General features: G+C 41.7%; 1 protein-coding gene across 10 annotated transcripts in view; it reads right to left on the bottom strand.

Moving 5' to 3' along the window:
• The window catches only part of Cpeb3 (cytoplasmic polyadenylation element binding protein 3), a 189,721-nt gene that overhangs the window by 135,286 nt on the left and 29,097 nt on the right, over positions 1–25,338 (bottom strand). For 4 of the 10 annotated variants that reach the window (XM_037206534.1, XM_037206531.1, XM_037206529.1 and 1 more), the window contains exons 1-2: positions 20,266–20,356; positions 19,022–20,040 (exon numbers count right to left, since the gene is read on the bottom strand). In XM_037206534.1, the coding sequence (XP_037062429.1) occupies positions 19,022–20,029 (1,008 nt within the window). In that variant the 5' untranslated portion in view covers positions 20,030–20,040; positions 20,266–20,356. Of the gene's footprint in view, positions 1–19,021; positions 20,041–20,265; positions 20,357–20,954; positions 21,042–22,931; positions 23,050–25,338 lie in introns of those variants that run through there. The other 6 variants (XM_037206527.1, XM_028882888.2, XM_028882885.2 and 3 more) reach the window with 3 other exon arrangements.

Consider the following 25,338-nt stretch of genomic DNA (forward strand, 5'->3'; position numbering starts at 1 on the left):
ATATACACAGATTACCTCTACTATGTCAAGCACATTGTACATATACATAAAAAAGATCATTGAAGCCAGATACAGTTACATTTATCTTTAGTCCCAGGACAAAGGAAGCAGAGACAGGCAGACCTCTATGCCTGGTCTATAGTGAGGACCCTATATCAAAAAACAAAAGGAAAGACGATAGATGGACAGATGGACAAATGGGTGGGTGGGTGGGTGGATGGATGGATGGATAACTGGGCCAGCAAGATGGCTCAGTGTGCGGAACAGTGGTGGTACATGCCTTTAATTGGGAGGCAGAGGCAAGAGGATCTCTCTGAGTTCGAGGCCAGTTTGGCCTACAGAGTGAGTTTCAGGACAGCCAGGGATACATGGAGAAACCTTGCCTCAAAAAAACAAAAACAAAAACAAAAACAAAAACAAAAACAAAAAGATGCCTGAGCAGGAGAAGGTACTTGCCTCACAAGCCTAGCAATGAATAAGATCCTGGAACTCACATAAAGGTGAGAAGAAAAACTACTCCACAAAGTTGCCCGTTGACTGAAATATACTAGTTTTAAAATAATAAAAAAAAAAAACTTGGTAACTGGTGGAAAACACAGAATACTAGGAACACTTCTGTCTGGGTAATGAATTAAGGGTAGTAATTTTCCTCAAGTTTTAAAATTGAAAACATGAATTACTTTCAAAAATCATTTTAAAAAATTGAAAGTACTTTAAACTATGAAGATTTTCTGAAGGTTTTCCAAGCCCCCCACACAAATTTAATCATTCTTTGCCTTTGATTCATGCAGAAACTCTTTGTGGGCATATCATGCTCTATTTTAAGCCTCATCATTTTCTATTTTAATACACGTCTGGGAGCAGAATGAGACCAGAATATGGTTCACCTTCATCACTAGTAGCCAAGTTCTGGTAAGCCAGGAGTGTTTACAGAAGTTAAATTATTCTTACATTGTTAACTACATGTAAGCTCAATAAATACATTATCAATTGTCTGTAAATGTGAAAAATAACACATGCAGACAATGCTATGTATTTAAAGTCTCCCAGGTTACTACCACAGCCTATGGGACACTGCAGTAAGAAGGTCCTTGCCCTGTGTGCCCCACATTCTACTGTGGCAGAGGGCCCTCACCCAAAATAAAATGAGACAAAGCTGTTCATTTCAGAGTGTTCAGTGCTTGGAGACAATGTGGGGTGAGGGGATTTGGAGAAGGTCTAGAGAAAAGTGACATAGGACAAGATCAGGGGCAAACAGCTAAGGAACAACAACAACAAAGAAGAGACAAAGAACTGAGTTTCCAAGCCGGGCGGTGGTGTACACGCCTTTAATCCCAGCACTCTGAAGACAGAGGCAGGCAGATCTCTGTGAGTTCAAGGCCAGCCTGGTCTACTGAGCGAGATCCAGGACAGGTACCAAAACTACACAGAGAAACCTTGTGGGGGGGGGACAAAAACAATTTTAGGGTTCCTTGTGATTGTGAATGCTGGATGGTAGATCCAACAGAGTTCTCCAGAGAACATCGGTGGACTGCACCTCACCTCTCCTGGATCCTGTAACCAACCCTTTTACTTGCTGTAAGTTACCCTAAAATAAACCTCCTTTTTAACTCAAACAACAACTGAGTTTCCATTTCTCCTGCTACAAACTAAGCAGCTTCCTCCAGTCTTAAGGAGGTTCACAATCTCTAATTCACAAGAATGTCTAAGGATTAAATAAGATAATGCTGTGAGAAGAGTGAGGTGGATGCCTGGCCTTCGGGTCTGAGTCTGTGTTAGCTATCTCTGCCTGAACAGGAACACCAAAGTGATGCACCAAAAGACAGAATACATGGTGATGGCTCCCAGCAAACGTGCCAAAAGGAAGTCAAAGGAAATTTTGCAGTTAATTAATAAAAATGCCACAAAATCTCTCCTTCTTAACCATTTATCTAAGTCTGCCAGGCAAACACAGAACCAAATTTATAACAAATGACAGTTACCTTGGCTTTCCCTCAACATCTCATAAACCTTACTGATTCCTTCTCACTTTAGTCCTTTGCATATCTGGGTTATGGTTCTCTGTTAAAGATGAAAACAAAATTTCCACCAGACTGGTCTTCAGGTCCTACTGAACCTGTAATATTCAAACTACATAGCACAAAGCACACAAGAACACAGAAAGCACCCAGCACCGATGAAGCGGAGAGAAGCCCTCACAAAGACATGGAACCTACTGATGTCTTGATCAAACTTTCTACCCCAAGAACTATGAAAAATAAATTTCTATTGTTTTTAAATTTTAAAATATACAAAATCTTTTGCTATTTATATCTTGGTTTCCCAGTCTCACATGCCGGAATGGCTAGCTAGCTGAACGGCTCTACTATCACCTGCTTTTTGTCAAACTATTAAAGCAGAGTTTTCTCCTTAGGATTTTTTTTTTCATTCTGATTAATTATTAGTGTCCACATGCATGATGAGATGCAGAGGCAGGCACCTGCCATGTCCTACATGTGAAGTCAGAGAACATCATCACTGAGCTGATTCTCTCCTTCACCTTTTTTGGGGGTTCTGGGGATTGAACTTGGTCATCAAGCTTTCATGGCAAGCTCAATTATCCACCACCAAGCCATCTCACCAGCCTCTAAGTATTTCTCAGTGTTATTATGAGAGTCACCCTGACACTAATTCTTCTCAATTCTATCATTAATAATGTGACTTGGAAAGTTGGGAATAAACCAGATCACCATGACAGAATAAATTAACTCTAAAAGAAAAAAGCAATTGGGCTGGACAAGGTGATGCATACCTTTAGTCCCAGCACTCAGGAGGCAGAGGCAGGTAGAGTTCAAGGTCAGTCTGCAATACATAGCGAGACCCTACCTCAAAAAAAAAAAAAAATTAAATCAACTAACTAGAGAAAAGGGAACATTTCAGCTAAATGTGGTAGTGCACACCTACAATCCCAGCACTTTGGAATTTAATGTAGGAGGAGCGTCTCGCCCAACTAGCCCTTGGCTATACAGCAGTATCCTCTGTCAAAGGACCGAAAAAGGAGCAGGACATGACAGCATATAGACGGCATGTCTATAACCACAGCAATCAGGAGGCAACGTCAGGAGGATCATCATCCCAAGTCCTTTTTGTGTAAAAAAAAAAAAAAAACCCTGCTCACAAAGCTTGGGGTGTAAATTGAGTAGAGTGTATACACACCAATAACAAGGCCCTGGGTTTAAACCTGAAAGGGAAAAAAATTTCCCAGCTTACTTCTTAGCACATCAGATTTGCAATCATAGTCTCAGCCCAGAAACCAAGTGTTCATAGTCTAGAAACAATAACATATATTTTTACAAATTACAGATATTCTTTATGACAGTATACATATTTACCTATGGTTTCATAGTCTGTGATGCCTGGCAGAGAAATGCTAAGACAGAAAATGTTTCAAGAGTGTTAAATACGTACATTATAAAAAACATAAAACTGACCAACTTGGGTTTACATTTTCATCTACATAGCGAAGATGGACTGCTGGGCACTTCTAGGAACTGGCTAACACTGTAGCACTATCAATTTAGTTAACCACACATTGAGTACTAAAGAAAGGGAGTCGACTTCTTTGCCCTGTTGATCTTGCCCTTTAAATGAGTTTGAATGCTCAAACAATGAAGTTATTTGTCTTTATAATAAATAGCCTTATGTATACATAGCTCACCATGTTTCCCCCCTTTGTGTATATTGATTCTATGTTCCTCTCAAATGATATTAAAAGCCCATTTATATTTCTCTCTACTGAGATCTGCTCACAGAGATTTATGTCATAATACATATTATTTCTGAGAATTATGTAATAGTGCTTCTGGGGAAAGAAAAATAGGCTTTATTCCAAGGTGCGGAGTTGTAGTTTAGTTCATGAGTGCTTTCCTATTTCAACTATTAGAGTAGTTCACGCAAGGAAGTTTATCCAGAACACATAGAGTACTAAAGGAGCTGAGTGTAGTAATACATGCCTGAAATCTCAGTATTCAAGAAGCTCAAGTTGAAGGAATACCACAAGTTCAAAGCCAACTTGAGCGCCATAGTTTCAAGTCAGCTAGGGCTGCACAATGAGACTGTCTCAAACACACACACACAACACACACACACACACACACACACACACAACACATGTTTAACAGGTGAAAATAGGTCATCTGGACTCCCACAGAGCAACCTACCTAGGACACTATAAATACCACTTGTGGAAAATTTATGAATCTACCTACCATTGCAAGCACAATAATAACCTCCCCAGGATGTCCCCTAGATTTATGACTACATTACCTAAATTCTCAACTTGTCTAACTTGTCACGAGTTAAACTAAGGGCTCTGTCCTGAATTCTATCTCTTATAACCATACCAACCCCTCCCCATCAGAAAGATAGACATAGCCTCCAGGAAAGTGTAAATAAGAACTTTCTCTTGGTGCCTTGATATCTCCAAAAAATATGAAAATCAACACTTGCAGCAGCCAGGAGTGTTTTTGTGGAATAATCTTTTTGTGCACTGTGAAGATGTGTCATTCTGACTGGTTTAATAAAAAGCTGAATGCTCAAATGCTAGGCAGGATTTTCAGGTATACAGGACACTGGAAAGAAGAAAGTGAAGTCATCATCTATCTACTAAGAGGGAACAGACATGTAAAAAGAGGTAAAAGCCACGAGTCGTGGCAACATGTAGATGAACAGAAATGGATTAATTTAAGTTATAAGAGCTAATTAACAACAAGCCTAAGCTATCAGCCCATCTTTTATAATTAATTAGAAGTCTCCATGTCATTACTGGGGAGCCTACAAATGGTCTGACTACAAACGGTGCCCAATGTTCAGCCACATATAAGCACATAGGACCTGAGAAAGCTTAAAACAAGGTTCTAAACAAACAAAGATGGAGCCAAATGCAGCTCTCATGTCTCATGTCTCTCATGCTGGCCATGGGAGTCTCCCAGCAGCTGCCTGCCTGCTTGAGCCACCAGGGCAGTACACCATGAGCTAAGTCACGGGGCAGGTTTGAGGTTTTGCTCATGCAGACAGAAAAGGTTACAGATACAAAAAAGTATAACAGGTTCAGATGGGAAAAAAACTCTAAACAGTGTCTTGTTAACTTTGAATTTTTTTAAATGCTAATGTATAAAAAACAACAGCTTCTGGATTATGAAAACTGCTAAATTAAATCAACCTATATATTTTTTAAAAAGTCTTAACTTCAAAATGAAAGTCAAATAATGTGTTGCATTGGGGGATAGGTTATGCTTTTGTTTCCACAGAAAACAAATGGCTGGCATTCCTTCCAGATTAATAGAGATCAGATTTGATCAGGGAAGACCTCCTAAAAATCCTGGCTACAAACATAAAGAAATAAACCTAAAATAACTACAAGACAGGTGACATATTTTAGCTGCTCAAACATAAAACAAAAATTCATCATTGGCTGGCTTGTGTACAATGCACAGTCCATACTTGTGTTAATGCAGATATGTATGTTACCTTTGAAAGTTTATGTGTTTTCAGAGCAAGGGGACCAACAAAAACAGATGGCCCAGGTGATCCAGCCTCTCAGAGAGCCTCTATTGCAGTTTCCTCAGAGTTCTGCATCCAGAACATCTTCAAGGATGCTTACTGAGATGGTCCAGCCTCACAGACTATTCTAGTGAGGACTTGACTATTATCCTAATTTTCTCAGGGTCCCCCAAAGATGCCAATGCCTCCCCCAGACATTAGGAAGCAATCTAGAGAACACAACACCTGCCCACATTCCCAAGAGACAGGTGGGTGGTTTTTGATCATTCAGTGGGTTATGGATATTTGTCATCATTTAGGGGGGTTAGTTACAAGTTGTTATTGGTAATGGTCAGAAAAAAAGCTGAACAAAGGAGATTAGATTCAGGGATCTTGTTCTGAAAAGAGAAAGGGGGATATAAAAATGGTAAGATGAAAGGGTAGATTATTGTATCTATTTTCAAACTAAAAAAAAAAACTACTAGCCTCAAAATTTTTACACTGGTATGGATTTGTGTATATTGATACAAAATTAAAGTTAATTTTGTAAGCTGTATATGTTTCTGTTCTTGTTAAAGGTATTGTACCTATGCAGCTCCTTTAAAAGGGTTATGTAAACTTATAGTTTTTGAAAGCTATTTAGGATAATATAGGTTAATGGTCATAGATGACCATTATAGATAACTATCAAACTTACAGTCATGTTAGATAGGTTTTCAAGGTCATACAGAGACATATTTTAGATAGGTGATCTTCAAACACTTCAAAGATCTACAGAACATGGCATTTAAAATGTTTTAATAACATAAGGCTTTTCATGATTGTGAGACATGTCTGTTCTTGGCAGCACCAGTTTACTTCAAAATAGCATGATAGGAATCAAAGAACTTCCATATAGAGTTTGTTTTTTTAATGGCAAAAGCTAGCCATTTTTTCAAGAAACTGCCTTTGCCTCAACTACTGACAGTATGCCGTCCAAACTTGCCGAACTTTGCCAAGACAGGATAGGACAATCCTTCCAAAATTCCTGCTTCACAGAAAAGTGTCAGATATTCTAGGTCTGTAGACCAAAGAAGGATGCCCCAACCAAGGAACCTTGGGTGACTGTCCAGGAAGCCAGCTGTTTCTGTCATTTATTTTAGTTTTAGAAGTTGCTTGCTCTGCACTTTCTGCTTACTCAAGTAATATTTTATCCTTCTTGGGTCTTTGGTGGAATTGAAGACTAGACAGTCATAGTTATAGTTCTCTTTAGTTATGATAAAAAGTAAATTAGGTACAGAGCTTTGGACTCATCAAGATAGAATAAATAATAAAGTATTTTCTCCAAAATTTCCAAATATAGATTAAACATTGTGACTGTAATTCTTACCTGATAGTTGTTCTTATTATATATAGCCTTACTGTGTTAGAGCTAAACATTTCCCTTTTTATTTAGACAAAAGGGGTAATATTGTTGAATAATCTTTTTGTATACTGTGAATATGTGTCATTCTGAATGGTTTAATAAAAAGCTATACAGCCAATAGCTAGGCAGGATTTTCAGGCACACAGGATGCTGGGAAGAAGATGGAGTCGCCAGCAGGCAAGAGGGAACAGACATGAAACAAAGCAGGTAAAAGCCACGAGTCACATGGCAACACACAGATAAGTAGAAATGGGTTAATTTAAGTTATAAGAGCTAGTTAATAACAAGCCTAAGCTATTGGCTGAACATTAACAAATAAGAAGTCCCCATGTGATTATTTGGGAGCTGGCAGGCAGAACAGAAAAATCCACTTACAGAGTGTATTTCCCTCATTAGGAATTAATATGTTCAGAGCAAGGATAACTCTTACCCACTGGTGAGTTGTGTTAAGCAGGAAGCAACAAGTCACACATCTCATTTTTGTGACTTAAGTCTATACTCTCTATCCTTCATGACTAGATTTCCAAAATACACAGACACTGGACTGGGGATGTAAGACCAGTGTGGGCGCCCATTCTCGGGTTCCTCGGCTTTACCCAGCAGGTCCGAATAGAGGATGATCAGGACCACGGGCCTGAGTGCAGGTGTCTGAGATGGTCTGCACTTGGCTGTGCTGGGGGAGGAGGTCTTTTGCTCTACCCCTTGGCATCTCTATAAAAACCTAGGCCAGAGACAGTCGGGGCCCGTTGGAATAGGTTCCAGGCCCTCTCGAGGCTATCCTTTATTTTCGATCTGTTTATCTCTGCGATATTCTCCACAATAAATCCTTCTATCTAATATTTCCTGCTGATCGCACTCAAGAAAACTCTGGGGAACTGTGGGGGGGGGTAAACGCCCCACAGACCAGTTGGGGTTTCTGTAGCGTGCATGTTGTGTTCATGTGCGAGCGTTGTGTACACGTACACACACACACACACACACACACACACACACACACACACTCACTCGCATAGCAGATCAGGCCTGAGGCTAAGGGAGATTGCTAGGAGCCAGGCTACATAGTGAGTCCCAGGTCAGCCCAACCGAAAGTAAATTTTATCTCTAAACAAACAAACAAACAAAAAACAACAAAAAAAAACAACCAAACAAAAAACAAACAGTGATCATAATATACAAAGAACCTGCTGGATTCATATTTTTCTAGGTCTTCTCCATTTCCAGATACCAAAGATTACTCTGAACTATGAAATAGCAATAACCCTTCTCTTATTAAGCTTGAATTCTGACTACAATTTCAGTAGTTAAGCACGTATCCAAGAGGCAGAACAGTACTCCTATAATAGCTAATAGTATCTAATCTTTATAACACTATCATATTCTCTCATAAAGCAAACAAGAAGGCAGTTTCTCTCCACTTTTACTGAGACACAGGAAAGGAGTCACTGCATGAGTGACTTAACTCTGATCACCAATGACTGTGTCAAGGCTCAGTCAATGTCTTCCTCACTCCAAACTGCCAAAAGAAAAGGCTACAAAGTAGAAAACTGCATCAGTGTCAGAGGCCAGATAGTTCAAACACTGTGTCTAAGAGATCACATTGTTACACTAACTCACTGCAGAGTTGTAGAGTTTATACAAAGTTAACCACTTTTCAACATGCAATTATGGAGTATACAATTTAAATTCTGAATGTTTCAGTGGCATAGAAAGTCTAGTATTTCCTAGCCCGTTTTTTGTGTGTATGCAATGATGAAGAGTGTTCGCGTGTATATTCCTGTGTAAGGGTAAGTCTGCAGATCGATGGCAGTTGATGTCATACCTGGCCTTCACATCAAGCGCTGGATACTGAATTTGGGTACGTGGTTGAGGGGCCAGCACTGTACCCACTGTGCCATCTTCTCCAGGCCCCTTTCAAATGGAGTACAGATAACGAGCCTGTGCTGCCAACTACAGAATAATGGGCTCTGGAACAGTCTCGGGGTGGTGAGGTCTTCTGTAGTTCTGCATTACAGCAGTGGTGAAGAATAACTACGAGAAAACCAGGCACAGTGGTGCACACCCACAACCTGACCACTGGCGGTGGAGGCAGGAGGATGAGAAGTTCTAGGTCATCTTGAGCTCCATGAGACTGTATTACCTGTCTCAACAACAAAGAAATCAACTAGAGGAGAACTTCCACTTTTAATTATTTTTTATTCTACCCTTATTTTAAGACAAATATAAACTAGACAATTCACATTGCTTCCTGAAAGAATGGTTAATTTGGGGGACAGATATTTGGGAGCTGTTTGTTTTGGTATAGTTTTTGAGACAGGGTCTTTTTAATTAGGTGTATGTATTTGGGTCTGTGTGTAGGTTTGTGCACATAACTGCTGGCACCAACAGAGGGCAAAGGTGTCAGCTCCCCTGGCTGCTGGGAACCCAACTCTGCTCCTCAACAAGAGCCATCTCTCAATCCCGTTTATTTGTTTTTTAGTTTGTTGTTTTTTAGGGAAAATTAAACAAAACAAATGTTCATTATATAAAAATTCTAAGCTGGCATATTTATTTTTAAACTTGCCCTAGCTGTCCTGGAACTCACTTTGCAGATGAGGCTGGCCTTGAACTCAGTGATCTGCCTACCTCTGCCTCCCAAGTGTTAGGACTAAAAGAATGTGCTATCATGTCCGGCTTATTTTTGAACTTTTTTATGGGGTGGGGAGGATACTGGTAGAACCCAGGCCTCATACATGCAAGGTACACATATTTATCAAATTACATCCCCAGCCCTTTAATATCATTTTTATTCCCACAACTTATGTAAGGAATTTCTTCCTGTTAACAGTGACATTTACCTAGACACAAATCAGAAAAAGATACAATTTTCTATAATCATATCTAAGTGGGAAATAATTTGAATTTTTTTCCAAAAATATTTAATCAATATGGATAGCATCGGTGACTACTGATTAAGTGGTCATGTGTGCAGCGCCACTGTAATTTTCTCCTTCCACTTCCATACAGTCTTAAAGCCCCTCAGCTGCAGGTGGTTCCTCAGTTACTGTCCACCCACTGCCCTCTTACAATACTCAACAAACTATTCTTTGTTTAGAGAGAGACTCTTTACATAGCTCTGGCCATCCGGAACTCACTATGTAGAGCCAGCTGGCCTCGAATTCACAGAGATCCATCTGCTTCTGCCTCCTGAGTGCTGGGATTAAAGGTGTGTGCCACCATGTCTGGCTCTCAATAAACTATTCTTTAAAAAAAAAATTGTATGGGCCAGACACGGTGAGAGATGCCCTTAATCCCAGCACTCTGGAGGTAAAAACAGGCAAATCTCGTAGTTCAAGGCCAGTCTGGACTATATAGAAGTTCCAGGCCATTCAGAGGGACATAAAGCAAGACCCTGTCTCAAGAAAAAAAAAAAAAGAAAGAAAGAAAGAAATAGGGGCTGGAGAGATGACTCAATGGATAAGACCATATCCATGGACTTGCAGAGGACTTGAGTTCCATTCCCAGCACCCACATCAGGCAGCTTATAACTGTAACTCCAGTTCCAGGTGATCTGATACCCCTTATACACACATAACACACACACACACACACACACACACACACACACACACACGCACGCACACACACGCACACACATACAATAAAGAAAATGGTTTAAAAAAAGAAAAAGAAATAAATTTATACTATATAATACTAACAACTATAATTGTAGTTAACTATATAATACAAACAACTATAATTGTAGTTAATGTCTAAAGTCTCTCAGAAAAATGTCAAAGATTTTATTTCTGATGCAACTTTGAGTAAAACATTTAATTTTAGAAATAAAAATATCTTATTGTTATATAACTTGATCACATGATTAAAAGTATTTTTTAGTCCCCAAGGTTCCTCATAAAGTGAAGTATAAATTCAGTCTAAGCACATTCATCTATACTGTATCAATGTGTAGAGACAGTACAAAGGGCTAAGAGCAACCATAACTTGAGGCAGAATGCCTAGACTTTCTTTTGTTTTGTTTTCAACAAGGGCTTACTATGTTTCCCTGGTTGTCCTGGAACTCACTGTGTAGACCAGGATGGCCTCAAACTCACAGAGATCTACCTGCCTCTGTGAGTGCTGGGATTAAAGCTGTGCACCCCACTGGGCAGAGTGCCTGGTTTCAAGTCCCAAGTTAGTAAATTACTAACTATAAGATGTTGTGGGCTGGAGAGATGGCTCAGAGGTTAACAGCACTGACTGCTCTTCCAGAGGTTCTGAGTTCAATTCCCAGCACCCACATGGTGGTTCACAACCATCTATAATGAAATCTGGTGCCCTCTTCTGGCGTGCAAAGTTACATGGTGGCAGAATGTTGTATGCATAATAAATAAATAAGAAAAAAAAAAAGATGTTGTGGGATATTATTTTAAGGTGTGTTACATTTGTTTATGCTGTGGAATATTTGTTTTATGATGCCAAGTGTGTTGCATTCTTTTATGTTACATTTGTTTAACTCTGTGAAGCTGTGTTACTTTACCTGCCTGAAACACCTGATTGGCCTAATAAAGAGCTGAATGGCCAATAGCTGGGCACAAGAAAGGATAGGCAGGGCTGGCAGGCAGAGAGAATAAATAGAAGGGGAAGAACAGGAGGAGGAGCAAGAGAGATCAAGGATTGAGAAAAGAAGGGGCCAGCCACACATGGAATAAGAAGGAAAGAAAAGATATACAGAAATAGAGAAAGATAAAAGCCCAGAAGCAAAAGGTAGATGGGATAATTTAAGAAAAGCTGACAAGAAACAAGCTAAGCTAAGGCTGGGCATTTACAAATAATAATAAGTCTCTGTGTGTGATTTATTTGGGAGCTGGGTGGTGGGCCCCCCAAAAGAGTAAAAAGTAAAAAATAAATAAATAAATAAATAAATAAATAAGATCTTGAGCAAACAATGTAAATGTACCAGCCCTGAATTTCCCAATCAGCATATTGAGGACAATAGTCTTCTACCTCAAAGGAGTTTCAATGAGAAGCTACAAGTGAAATGATTAACACAGGGCCTGGCCATAGGAAAATGATGAAATATCATCTGTACCACCAGGACCAGAGGCTTTGATAATTAAGAATACTATCACATAGAAAAAAAAGAATACATGGTATTATATGGCAGTTTGGGATATTTAGATTGTGTTGTGTGAGCTCATCCTATTATGAAAACACAATCCTAAGCAAACAGAAAAGAAACATAAGTAACATTTTACACAATATTTTGGAGCTATTCAATAGATAGCACTAAATGAAATCATTGGCCATATCATACCGTGATATGTCCACATAGAGATTCTGGTCATCATTACAGTAACAATTACTGTAAACCAACTCAAAGTAAATTATTATCATTTCTACTTTATAGATGAGATATTCACAGAATTTCCTCCAAATTGTGAAGCAGGGTTGAGTTCAAACCCTACTATTGACATAAAGCACCCACCTGAATTTGGGCAAGTCACATGCTAGAAATCTGATTTCCTACAGAGTGATCAGAGATTAAGTGCTTCCAAAGGTCCCTTCTAAACTTCCTTGGACAAGAATGTTGCTTAGCTGGGCAGAGGCAGAGCCAGGTGCAACTCTGTGATGTGAGTTCGAGGCCAGCCTGGTCTACAGAGTGCTATCCAGGACAGGCACCAAAATAATACAGAGAAACCCTGCCTTGAAACAAACAAACAAACAAACAAAGTATGTTGCTTAAATCTAAATTTCCCACAGACAGACTACTTCTTTTCTAGCCCTTTCACGTACACAGGCTCCCCTGTCTCATAATACAGAGTGGCACATGTGTAGTTCCCTCACTGGAAGGTCCCACCATTCTTAAGCTCTGCTGATAAAATTCGCCAACCTAATAGAGAACCTCAATAAAGCCAGGAGTGGTTGCATCTGCCTATAACACAGGCTGAAGCAGGAGAGTCTTACATCTGAGATTAGACTGAACTGGATGACAAGACCTTGTTCCTCTCCAACCTCCACAAACTCCAAAAAACCAGGAGTGGTGGTACACACCTGTAACCCCAGAGCTCGGGACATGGAGAGAGGGGGATTAGTAGTTCAGCAACTACATAAAAACTGGGCATGGTGGCCCCTGCCTGTAATCCCAGCACTGGGGATGGAGAGAGGCAGAAAAAAGGCATATCCTGTGTACTCATTGGCCAGCCAGTCTAGCAGAAATAGCAAGTGTCATGTTCAATAAGACCCTGTCTCCAAAAATAAAAGAACTAGCAAACAAAGACACCAGAAACTGATCTCTGGTCTCCAAATCCATACACAAGGGTGAACGTACCTGTATATACACAAGTATACCCACACACCCACATACACATACACATACACACACACACACACATATACACATACACACCCACACATACACATACACACACACACACACACACACACACACACACACACACACACGAATTAAAACCTCACTAAATAGTTCTATCACAAAATCCCTTTGGAGTCCAAAGAGAACCCAAGTTCAATGAATTCTGACGGCACGAGCACGAGAGGAAGCCACAGACATGCAGCAATGAGACTGGCTGGAGTTCTATGACCCGAGTGATGTCACTCACCTCTCAGAAGCTCACTTATTTACAGAAATGAAACAGCTTTTAGATACAAGTAATCCCTAAAGAAGCAGCCACCTCGAGGCAGGAAAACCAATCAAGTTTATTGGACTAAGGAAGCCTGTGTGGTTTAGAAAGCCACACTGAAAGCAGTGATTGCTTTTACAAAACAAACCACACGAGGTTCTTGTGATGTGGGAAAGGACAGAAGAAAGTGAAGGAGCACTGCCAACAACATGAGCTTTTCTTCGTTTCTTTTGTTTTTTTTTAAGTCAGATGTGCTGGAAGCTGGGCACTCAGGAGGCTGAGACAGAAGTGTCCTGGGCAGCCTTGGCTATATAAACAAGCTTGAGGCCAGCTTGTACTATTAAGAGACCACATTTCAGAAATATACAACAAAGTCAAAAAGACACTTGATAAGAGATACTGTTGAAAGTCTCTTTTAGCATGGGGGCCTGTTTAAAAAGAACAAATATTAAAGAGCCACACCTGTGGCTCACTTTTTTTTTTTTTTTTTTTTTGTATTGTTTTGTTTGTTTTTCGAGACAGGGTTTCTCTGTGTAGCTTTGGTGCCTGTCCTGGATCTCACTTTGTAGCCCAGGCTGGCCTCAAGCTGCCAGAGATCCACCTGACTCTGCCTCCTGAGTGCTGGGATTAAAGGGGTGCGCCACCGCTGTGCCATCTTCTGGCCCCTGTGGACACCAAGTGTACTGTACACACACACACACACACACACACACACACACACACAATTAAAAATAAAATCTTTAAAAAAAAATAGGTATTCATGAACTAAACTTCTCAATTTAGGCCAGATATGGTGATACATTCCTGTAATCTAAGCCCTCAGGAAGAGGAAGCAGGAAAATATCAGTTCCACCCAGACCAACCCTGGCTAAAGGTGTGACTATCTCCAAACAACAACAAAACAAAAATCAGGCACACCTTTAACTCTAGCATTTGAAAGGCATAGAGACTGGGTGATCTTTGTGAGTTCCAGGCTAGCCAGGGCTACACAATGAAAACCTGTCTCATAAAACGAAACACAAAGAAAACCTCAATTTAAAGAAACCAAATATATCCAGTCCTAGAAAAATGATTTAAATAAATGCACAGAAATGAAATTCTGCCTGTTGAGAAACAAGATACTTGGATTTTTAAACATATTTGACATGGGGCTGGAGAGATGGCTCAGTGGTTAAGAGCACTGGTTGCTCTTCCAAAGGACTTGGGCTCAATTCCCAGCACCCACATGATGACTCACAACCATCTGTTACTCCAGTCCTAGGGGATCAATCTTCTCTTCTAGCCTCCAAGGGCATGGAGGTAGTGCACAGACATACACTCAGGCTAAACCTGAATACACATAAAATTAAAAAAAAAATTTTTTTTTTTTTTTGGTTTTTTGAGAGAGGGTTTCTCTTGTGTAGCTTTGCACCTTTCCTGGAACTCACTCTGTAGACCAGGCTGGCCTTGAACTCACAGAGATCCGCCTGCCTCTGCCTCCTGAGTGCTGGGATTAAAGGCATGCGCCACCACCGCCCGGCAAAATAAAAATTTAAAAACAAAACAAAAAGCATACTTGGCACAGTTATTAACACAAACCAAGTCTGGCAAATCTGCAAGCAAAGCACAGCCAAGCTATTGTTCGGTTCCAGTTCTGCTGCTCTTCAGTTGCTTTGAGGGCAGATTTCACTCTGTAGCCCTGGACGGCCTCAAACTCATAAGTAAGCCTTCTGCCTCAGCTCCTGGGGCTAAAATCACAGGAATTCTGGATCTAAAACATTTTTTAAGGAACGGGATTTTGCCAGGCTGTGGGTGGGGAACGCCTTTAAATCTCAGCCTTTGGGAGACAGAGGCAGGGGAGGGGGATCTCTGAGTTTGAGGCCAGCATGGCCTACAAAGCAAGTTCCAGTACAGCCAGAGCTACAGAGCGAAGCCCTGTCTTGAAAAAAAACAAAAACTAATTAATTAGTTTTTGCCAGGCATGGTGGTGCACACCTTTAATCCCAGCACTGGGCAGCAGGAGGCAGAGGCAGGCAGACCTCTATGAGTTCAAGGCCAGCCTAGTCTACATAATGCATTCCAGGACAGCCAGGAATATCAGTGTAGAGAGAAACCTGTCTCAAAACAAAACAAAACCACAAACAGGTTTTTCACAGCATTGGCCAAGGCATCTTCCTGACTCAGCCTCTTGACTGCATACAGGTGTGCACCATTCAGTCCAACTACTCTCAATACAATGTTACTTCAAAACCTTAAAGGTCCAGCTGGAGAAGTGCAGCAGGTAAGAGCAATTACTACTCTTTCCAACACCCACATCTGAAAGTTACTGAACATAATTCTACTTTAGGGAATCCAATGCCCTCTTCTATCTCGGCAGGCACCTGCAGATGCATGGCATATACTCACACAGACACATTCATATAAATAAAAAAAAATATCTTAAAAAAAAAAACCTTAAAGGACCATTTTAATAAGAAGTAAAACAAACACAGAGTACATATAATTTTTCTTGAGGCCAAAAAATGTTTAATTTTAACCAAATGACTCAATCACTTTTGCCCATTCAATAGTGCTACCATCTATTACCCAAAAAAAAAAGTACAAAGGTGTTTTGCTCTTACTAGCATTATAATGGTTTGTTGAAAAATGCTGGCAATCTTCACACAACTACTCAATATCAGGGACTGGTGGTGGTGGTGGTGGTGGTGGTGTGTGTGTGTGTGTGTGTTTGCACACATATGCACAGGCCAGTTGTCTTCCTCTATGGCTCTCACTAGTTTCTAAGACAGGCCCTCTCACTGAACCTGGAGCTCACTGACCAGCAAGCCTTAGGAGACCCTCCTGTCTCCCCAACATGGGCCAGAACACGCAGTTTTTATGCAGATGCTTCAGAGCAAAATTCAAGTCCCCATGCTTTCGTGATAAGCACTTAACCAACAGCCATATCTCTGGCACCTCCATGATTGGTGAAATTTTGGATTATATTTCTTTCCAGTCACCCTCCCCAAGAAATTTTTGTTGTTGTTTTTCAAGACAGGGTTTCTCTGTGTCCTTGGCTGGCCTGGAACTCAATCTATAGACCAGGCTGACCTGGAACTCACAGATCCTCAGAGTGCTAGGATCAAAGATATTCGCCAATGTAAGACCTAATCCCCTTTTAAGGTGCTAATTAGTAAAGACTGATCATATTCAATAGCCAGATACAATGCCACATAACTGTAATCTCACTTGCCTGGGAGGCAGAGGTAAGAAGACCACTTGAGTCAGGGGTTCAACAACACTCTGGGCAATGTAGAAAGACCTCAGATCTCAAAATAAATAAGGAAAAAAAAGTTTGTATTCAGATTAAATAAACTCCTGAGAATTCAAGACAAGAATTTAAGGGAGACTGAAAACCTGTCAATCAGTTTGATCCCAAATCCACATAAAGGTGAATGAGAGAACGAACTCCACAAGGTTTTCCTCTGACCTCCAAACATAAACCAGGTATGCAAGCTCAACTGCACTGGCTCTCGCATACTTACATGCACACTTACATGCACGCACACACAATTATTTTAAACATTAAAGAGGAATCTAGATTATCTTCTCTGAGTGGGATTGGATAGAAAGCCTCAGAATAAAATGAGGAACTGTGAAGGCAGAGGGCCTCTCCAAGTGCCAACCAACTACAGCATCTCCTGTCCTGCTCACCGTTCTCCACCTACAGAACTAAGGCCATTGCAAAACATCTCCGTTTGTTAAAATAAGCGTTAGAATGGAAAGAAATAAGATGAGGATGGTAGCAGGTAACCCTAGCACCTGGAAGGTGGAGGCAGGAGGATTGGGAGTTCAAGGTCATCCTCACCAAACAGCATATTCTGAGACAAGCAGAAGCTACGTAAGACCCTTTGAGAAAACTAAAAATGTACCTGAATATTACATTAATATTAATATTCTTGGAAGACCCTTACTGAAGCCTCTCCTCAGGACTAAGAATGTAGCTCCACAGGGAATGCGCTCAGCATGAGCGAGACTTGGGCACCAGCCTGAGCACCACCCGGGAAAAGCCCCTAACCCAGACAACAAAACTCCTACACACAATCTAAAGGTTTCATGAACCTCCTTGAACTGTCGAGAACAAAAGTTCTTGCTACAGCCTTGTGATTTCCTTGGGACATGACAGGACCCACCCCCCAACATCTGAAAGGCAAAGAGTAGCAAATTGAAGGCTCCAGCTGTACCAGATTCTACCTTGGTCCAATTGCCAGTCTATCATCTGTCATCAGGGGTCAAAGGATTCCTTTTCTTTCCTTTTTTGAGACAAGAACATGGACGTAACCAAGGCTGAGCTGGAACTCCCAATCCTATAGCCCAGCCTTGGTGCTGAAGTACAAGCTCTCACCACCACGCCCAGATTTTCTCTCACAACAGAGCCTAAAAGCTTATGGACAAATCAATTCACAAGTGCCTGGTAAGCCTGTCAGACTCTCAGCACCCCTTTCTGACCCTTCCTACTGCTGTGGCTACAGACTAATGAGAAAGCAACAGAAACAGGGCACTTTCTCCATTCAATATTCCTGTCCGGAGCACTTCCTGGATTTTTCATTGGCATTTAATACCAAGGCACAAGACTCATTTTTCATTAAAGTTGCAAGACTTTCACTTTGCCCAGTTTCAAATGGTGTAATTGATCTGCATTGTCTTCTTAAATAACCCGACTGGTGAAGGCCACTGCAGCTTTAAATATTTCAGTGCTAGCTAGCACATAGACTCCATTGCAATATGGCTCTGAAGGTCGTGTCCTATTGTCTGTCTCCTGAAAAAAACCTAAATCCTTCTTTTAAGGAACATGGGAATAGTCCCCCTAGAATTTCCACTCTTCTACTTCCGTCCCTTATAGTTCAGGGTGTTTATTGGAATCTCACACTCAATTTTCCTGGCAAGAGCCATATGCTGATTATTAGCGATTCCAGCGCCTGAGTGAGACATAAACACATGTGTTCACATTAGTTTAGTTGGGCATATGCAACTATTTGAAATAGCACCACTCAAAGGCTATTAACCGCTTTAAGAGTAAAGCCAGGGTGGTTTGGGCGTGGATGGCTTTCCAGCACCTAGAGCCTAGGATTGCGTAACCTGAAAATGTGTAGCTACTTAAAATGATAGGAATCTCAGCCTACTCCTCTTGGGACTACTCCGCACCTGGCTGTACAATTGCGGCTTCATTTGTCAAAGAAAGCCAAAATAAGAAGCACAAGCACAGTGAAGGAAGAAAGGAACTGGAAGAAAAAAAGGCCCTTTTCTGCCCGGCAGCAGTCACAATGTTCCCCCAACCTCACTCCCCACCCCCACCCACATTGGGAGGAATAGTCCCAATGAACCCAAGATTTGAAGGGAGCTGTACTTTGCCATCCCTTCTAAATAACAGCGGGTGGAGCGATTAAAAAACAACAAAAAACCGGAAAGGGGGAAAACCGGCGGGAGGAAGGCGTGTGCAAGAGCACGGGGGTATTACCTGAAAAGGCAACAGATTGTTACCATTATCGGTCCGGAAAGCGTTATCCTCCATCCAGGATTTGGAGGTGAGCGGGGCCGCACGAGGGAACTTGGGTGGTGCGATCACATTGCTGGAGAAGGGCTTTTTGAGCGGCGAGATGGGGTTAAGCGGGGAGGGTACCCCCACACCCACGCCCACACCCACGCCGACAGCGCGGCGAGGGTCCCGGCCAGCCTGTAGGCCACCCCACGGGTTGGACGGGGCACTCCAGGCGGCGTTCACGCTTTGGTGCGTGTTCCAGCTGGACGAGGCCGAGGAGGCGGCGGCCGCGGCAGCAGCGGCTGCAGCGGCCGAGGATGAGGACGGCTTGCTGGTCATGATGGGTTGGTGGCCGTAGGCGGCGGCGCTCCTCTGCGCATAGGGCGCCTGGCTGGGGCTGGCGGGCGAGCGGCGTTGCTGCGAGGGCTGCGCCTGCGGGGGCTGCGCGGGCTGCGGCGGCTGCGGCGCGGGCGGCGGCGGCTGCTGGTGGTGCTGGGTCTGCGCCAGGCCGATCTGCGGGGAGAAGGTGCCTCCGAAGACCGGGTTGACGTGGTGCGGGAAGTTTTGGAAGAGCATGGTCCCGTTGACCGGGGTGATCCCCTGGAAGAAGCTGTCTTCTACCGCGTTCGTCGTGCCCGTGGACCAGGTGCTGCCAAAGGACGGCGACAGCGACGCTCCGGGCGCCGCGGGCTCCTGCGGCGGCGGCGGCGGCTGCTGAGGGGGCTGATGGAAACTCAAGCCCGGCAGGAGCGGCGACTCCATCTGCATCTTGTCGGGGCCGTTGGGGGCTGGCGGGGCCGAGGCGGGGCTGAGGGCCGGCACTGCGCTACTGTCTTCGGGCTTGGGGGTCTCTGAGGAGAGGGGCGTGGACGGGGCTTCGGCTGCGCCGGGCTCGGGCTGGAGCTGTTGCTGCTGCTGCTGCCGCTGCTGCTGCTGCTGAGACTGGGGCTGGGTTTTGCTTTTGTCCATCAGTAAATCATCCTGCATGGTTTGCGCAGCTGAAACGGGAAGAAAGAGAGATGCGTTATTGTCAGTGTGATCATGAATGCCCTCACTGAAGCGGGCGGGTGTTTTACTTGCGAAAATCCAGTGCCACCGCCACTAGCCAATTGCAATGCAAATCCATAAGCTCGCATTTAGAAGAGCAGGTCGGGCTGGAGAAGGGGGGTGGGGGTAGGAGGGCTCGAACAAGGTCTCTAAAAACACTCCGAGAGCGTCTTCACCCTTTCTGACGTTTCTGTCCTTTTTCTGTACTAGTGAGAGATGTGCTTATAAGACAGAAAGACAGCAATTTCGCCACGTCTCTTTCCCCTTCACCGGAACTCCGAGCGTTCATCCTGCGATGAGAAACTGATTCTGGTTCCTGTTTTTTTCCCAAGCACCACCCTCCCCCAGCTATTTGCATACGTCAATAAATAGTGCTGCGTCCTTCAGCAAGGTTAAAAAGACGTGATACACGACCCTCTCTTTTCCCCTTCCCCAGCTGGAGCACTTAAAAAAAAAAGAAAAGAAAAAACAAGAAAAAGACAGCCTCTTGATTAGCAAACTGCCTTCTTGCTGCGGATAATTGTTTCATTTGGCTGCAGCGAACCACGAGAGAGGAAATCTTAGGCATTTGTTGGAAGAACTCAGCTGCACAATCATTCTCTGGCCTCTCAGTAGCGGCAGCTACTCCATTTTGTTAGGAGACGTTTTAATATAAAAGAAAACCCAGTTTTTAAAAAAGAGGAAAATCGCCGGGCGTGGTGGCGCATGCTTGTAATCCTAGTACTCTGGAGGTAGAAGCAAGAGGATCAAAAATTCAAGGTCAGCCTTGACTACTTAGCCAGTTCGAGTCCAGCGTAGTATAAATGAAAAAATGACTCAAAAAGAAAAAAGAAAGAAAAGGAAAAAAGAAAGAAAAGAAACCTACTGAAACGTTTAGACGTGTTTGCTTCTTATTACTCTAAGGATTGTGGTTTTTCTGCTTATTCTCCAATTTTCTCGTCTCCAATTCACCGCCCAAGAGATTTCCTGGCTTCTTGGCGTTTCAGGTCTCAACGGGAGCCTGAAAAATTCTCTGCAGAGTGGAGAAATGCTTCTGGTTGGATTTGAGGTCAGAGGGAGGGAGTCTGTGAGATGGAGTGGGGGCGGGACTTTAAAAATGCATCTGAGATTTAAGTAGACAGTCAAGATAATTCTGGGGTTGCCAGATTTTCATTTTTGAATCCTCCTAATGCTTGCTGCCTCGGTCACAAGACTGGCAAATTTAGAATCCATTCTTTTATCACTAGTATTAACAGTGAAAGACTATGGTTTGACGACCCTGAATTACCATATGCTAGCAACTGTTAAAAATAGAGGAGTACAAAGTCCCAAATTCTCATCCATTGTAATTATAGTACATTACCCTCACTGCTTCATTTAGCCATATAAGGAGTGTATGGTATTTTCCACTTCACATACAAGAGCTATATTCACCTCTGTCATACAACCTGTTTTCTTACTCAAGGATGAAAACAGTAATCACTCAAAACCAAAAGATTTCCATGTGTGTAGTTATCACTGAATTAGCTTGTCTCAGAATATGTTAATTGCTTTAAATATCTGAATATTACAGGGCTGAGACCTTGAAAACAAATATTTTGAAATGTTAAAGGAGCTATGACCAAATATATAATTATTTTTAGGTGATTCAGTACAATTGCAACAAAGTTATTAATATATTTAAAACAGTTAATTAATTCATATACTGGAAAAGCATCTTTCTTGGGACATTTGTAAAAGGCCATTCAGATACACACAACAGCTCTGCCATTGGACTATTCAAGATAACTCTTAAAATGGAGGTATCTCTCTTAACTATTACACAAAGGCTATCAGACAAGAAGTTGGATTAACTATTCTGTTTTATTAAAACTACCACTAAGAGATACCATCTTTCACTTCAAAGTTTCATATACAAAGAGCACAGTGGGCTTAGGGAAATATTTCACTTCTCAAACACCTTACTTGCCTTTTTATTCCTCTCTTCCCTGCCCAGTCCCCTCCCCTAGAAAAAAGCCCAGCCCAGGATAATATAACATGCACCAGGGATTGCCTGCTACTGTCAATGTAGCTTGCTTTAGATTGCTCTTATGTTCCTCGGTTTCCTCTATCTAAAACAATGGCTTTGATTAGTATTATGAATAGTGCACAGAGAGAGTGAACCTTGCATTCAGACAGTACAAAGTTCCATCACTACCAACGAGGATGGTCACAGAGACATTTTCATACTTCCTTCTTACAATGCTGCAGGAGACCATAATACTTCTGGAATTTGAGTGTTTTGGTGAGCTAGAATTTTCTTTACAATAGCTATATCATCATGGCTGAAACATGTATTGGATTATAATTTTAGTATTACCCAGCTTTTCTTATTCAACACTTTTTGTTAATGCCTTTAGCTTAAACTGCATGCTTTTGATGGGAAAAAATGCTGTACTTTACCACCCAACCAAGCCAAAAAGTAAATTAGACTCAGAATATTTTATAATGGCTTTAATTAATAGTAATACTACCTCATTAAATTCTCAATGTTATAACAAAACACTCCTTTATTTTCTCAATGCTCTTTAAAAATAATACAAATTTCACTTAATGTATAAATTCACTGTCAAGGTCAAGACCCACCTTTTAATAAATAAGATATTTTAAACAAAAGCTAAGTCAGCAATTAAGATAAAATTTACAAAGTCAATATGCAGTATCCTTAAATAACTGTCTGTATAATTTGCTTTGGAGGGGTTTTTGCTTATATATAGCAAAGTCTGAGAAATAGATGCCTGTTCCCCTCCCCCACCACACACAATAGATCGGCTTTTACATGCAATAACCCAAATTCAGGTAATAAATTCATAGCAGCAGTTACCTTTAAGTGTCCAGTTTTTAAGGATCGATAAAATGAAAAATGAACAGTATTTATTTCTTCTTTCGGGGTGATTATGTGACCGCTCTGGAAAAGCACTTTGACAACTGTAAGAAGAGTGGGCATGCGCACACAGAGGACTGTGGGGGCTGAAGTCCTTCACAAGGTACTCTGCCGGCTTCAGCGCGTTCAACCGGGAAAGGAGGAAGCCTTGTAAATACAGATTCCAGGGGGAGAGGTTGTGCCCGGATTATATTATAGCCTCCTAACCAATCTAAATCAGGAGTTGTTGAAATAAAAGAAGGAAAAATAAACGGGGTTGTCAACTTGATTTAGGAAGCAAGGCTAAAAGAGAAAGTAGATTGTAGGACTGTGAATAAATAGATCCAGCTGAGCTACCTTAAATGGTATTATGATGGTAATGGCTGGGTAGCCAGCAACAGGAACCCTACTAGAAAGAAAGAGATTAGGGTGTGGAAGAAAAAAATAGACGGAGAATTACTGGAGAATGATAAACACTTAAAGCCCCCACCCCCAGTTGCTTTGTTCTGTTTTGAGACTCAGGAACAAGGTTTCCCTACATAGCCCAGGCTAACCTGGATTCTCTGGCCTCATCACCCACCAGCTGGGGTTATAGATATGTACTACCTTATTTGCTTAAAGAAAACACTTTAAATACCAAATTTTAAAAGTGCCTTAATACTAAATGTGCTACTGACCTTGGAGGTAAAAATTAGTTTTGATCGAAAATGTTTGACATTTTATCTCCCAGAACTGACCGACTGAGGAGACAGGCGCTCCCTATGTACCACCTGATGACTTGGAACTGGCTGTGTAGATCAAGCAGGCTTTAAAACTGCACCAATTCCCCTGTCTTTGCTTCCCCAGTGCTGGAATTAGAGGCTTGTGCCACCACACCCAGCTCAGGATTTCTTTGTATTTGAATCTTTACTGGATGAGCAAAGCGCACTTCATAATCCCAGCACTAGTAAGGCTGAGGAAACAGAATGGCCGTGAGTTCTGGAACAGCCTGGACTATACACAAACCAAAAATGGGCTGGGGAGATAGCTTAGATGATGAAGTCCTTACTCAATGAGTATAAGAACCTGAGTTAGAGCCCCAGAACCCATTAAAAAAAAAATAGGGAGGTTGTAAGGGTGGTGGGCAGATATGAAGGGACTGGGAGACGGATAGGATCGAAATGTATGATGTGAAACCTACAAAGAATCAAAAAGTCTACAGCTGTATCACCATGACCTCAACAGATCTCCTCTGATCTAAGCAGGGATTGGTTAGTATTGGGCTGGGAGACTGCCTGAGATAACTAGGTACTGTAGGCTCCTGGCCTCCCCTTCTTTCCATTTTGGCCACGACAGAGGGCCACTGCATCATGCCCCCACACCCATCTCCACAACAAGAAAAAAATTAGCAGACTGTTCCTCAGGAAGGACACCTGAGTTGGACCTCTGGCTTCCACTTGTACTTATTCACACATACACACACACACACACATACACCCATGCAAAAAAAAATTCTACCTGTATGTTCTGAGTCAACTCACCTTATTTTTGCCTGATAAAATGAAAGTCTACTTTGCATTACTGATATAGTGATCAAATAAAATTCAACTCTTTCACTGAAAAATATTTGATAACATTAATTAGTAAATAACTTAAAACCTTAAGAGTATAACTGCATTGGACAATGACTTCTTTGTTTAAGATTAAAAAATACATATAGTTTCTACTTGGGGAAAATTGTAGAGGGACATATTTGGTTGTTTTTGAAACTGGAGGTCATTTAGCCCAGGCTACCCTTGAAATTGCTATGTAGCTGAAGATGCTCTTGAACTTCTGACCCTTCTGTCTCTACCTCCCAAGTGGTGGGATTACAGGTGGTCCCACACCCAGCCTATTATTTTTTATTATTAAACTTAGTGTATGATTGTCCCTATTTTAACATAATGATTTCAGGCTGAATCTCACAACCTATTAACATCAACTGTCATTATGTATAGTTCCTGAAAGCAATAACTCAAGAGCTAAGTTTGCTCACGTAGGCAGAAGATAGTGTTTCTTGTGGGATCTGGTTCTATGCCATTCACCCATGGGGTTCAGAGTAAATGTCAGCTGATGACTACGCTGACTGAACTTAGAATTGAAAATGCTAAGCATCATTTACAACTGTCTTAATTTTCTGTTTCCCTTTCTTACAAGTCAGAAGGAAAGTTTATCAGAAAGTACCAATTTGCATTTTTTAGTAGTCTTTGTTTCTAGTTATTTTTTTCTTCTGTCCTTTTAGTTTTTGTTTGTTTTTGTTTTAGTGAGTTTTGTTTTGTTTGAGACCACATGTAGTTTATGCAGTGCTGGGATTACAGGGGGTGTCACCACATCTGGTTTATGCAGTGCT

Source organism: Peromyscus leucopus, chromosome 1 (assembly GCF_004664715.2).
Source record: "Peromyscus leucopus breed LL Stock chromosome 1, UCI_PerLeu_2.1, whole genome shotgun sequence".
Classification (NCBI taxonomy): Eukaryota; Metazoa; Chordata; class Mammalia; order Rodentia; family Cricetidae; genus Peromyscus; species Peromyscus leucopus.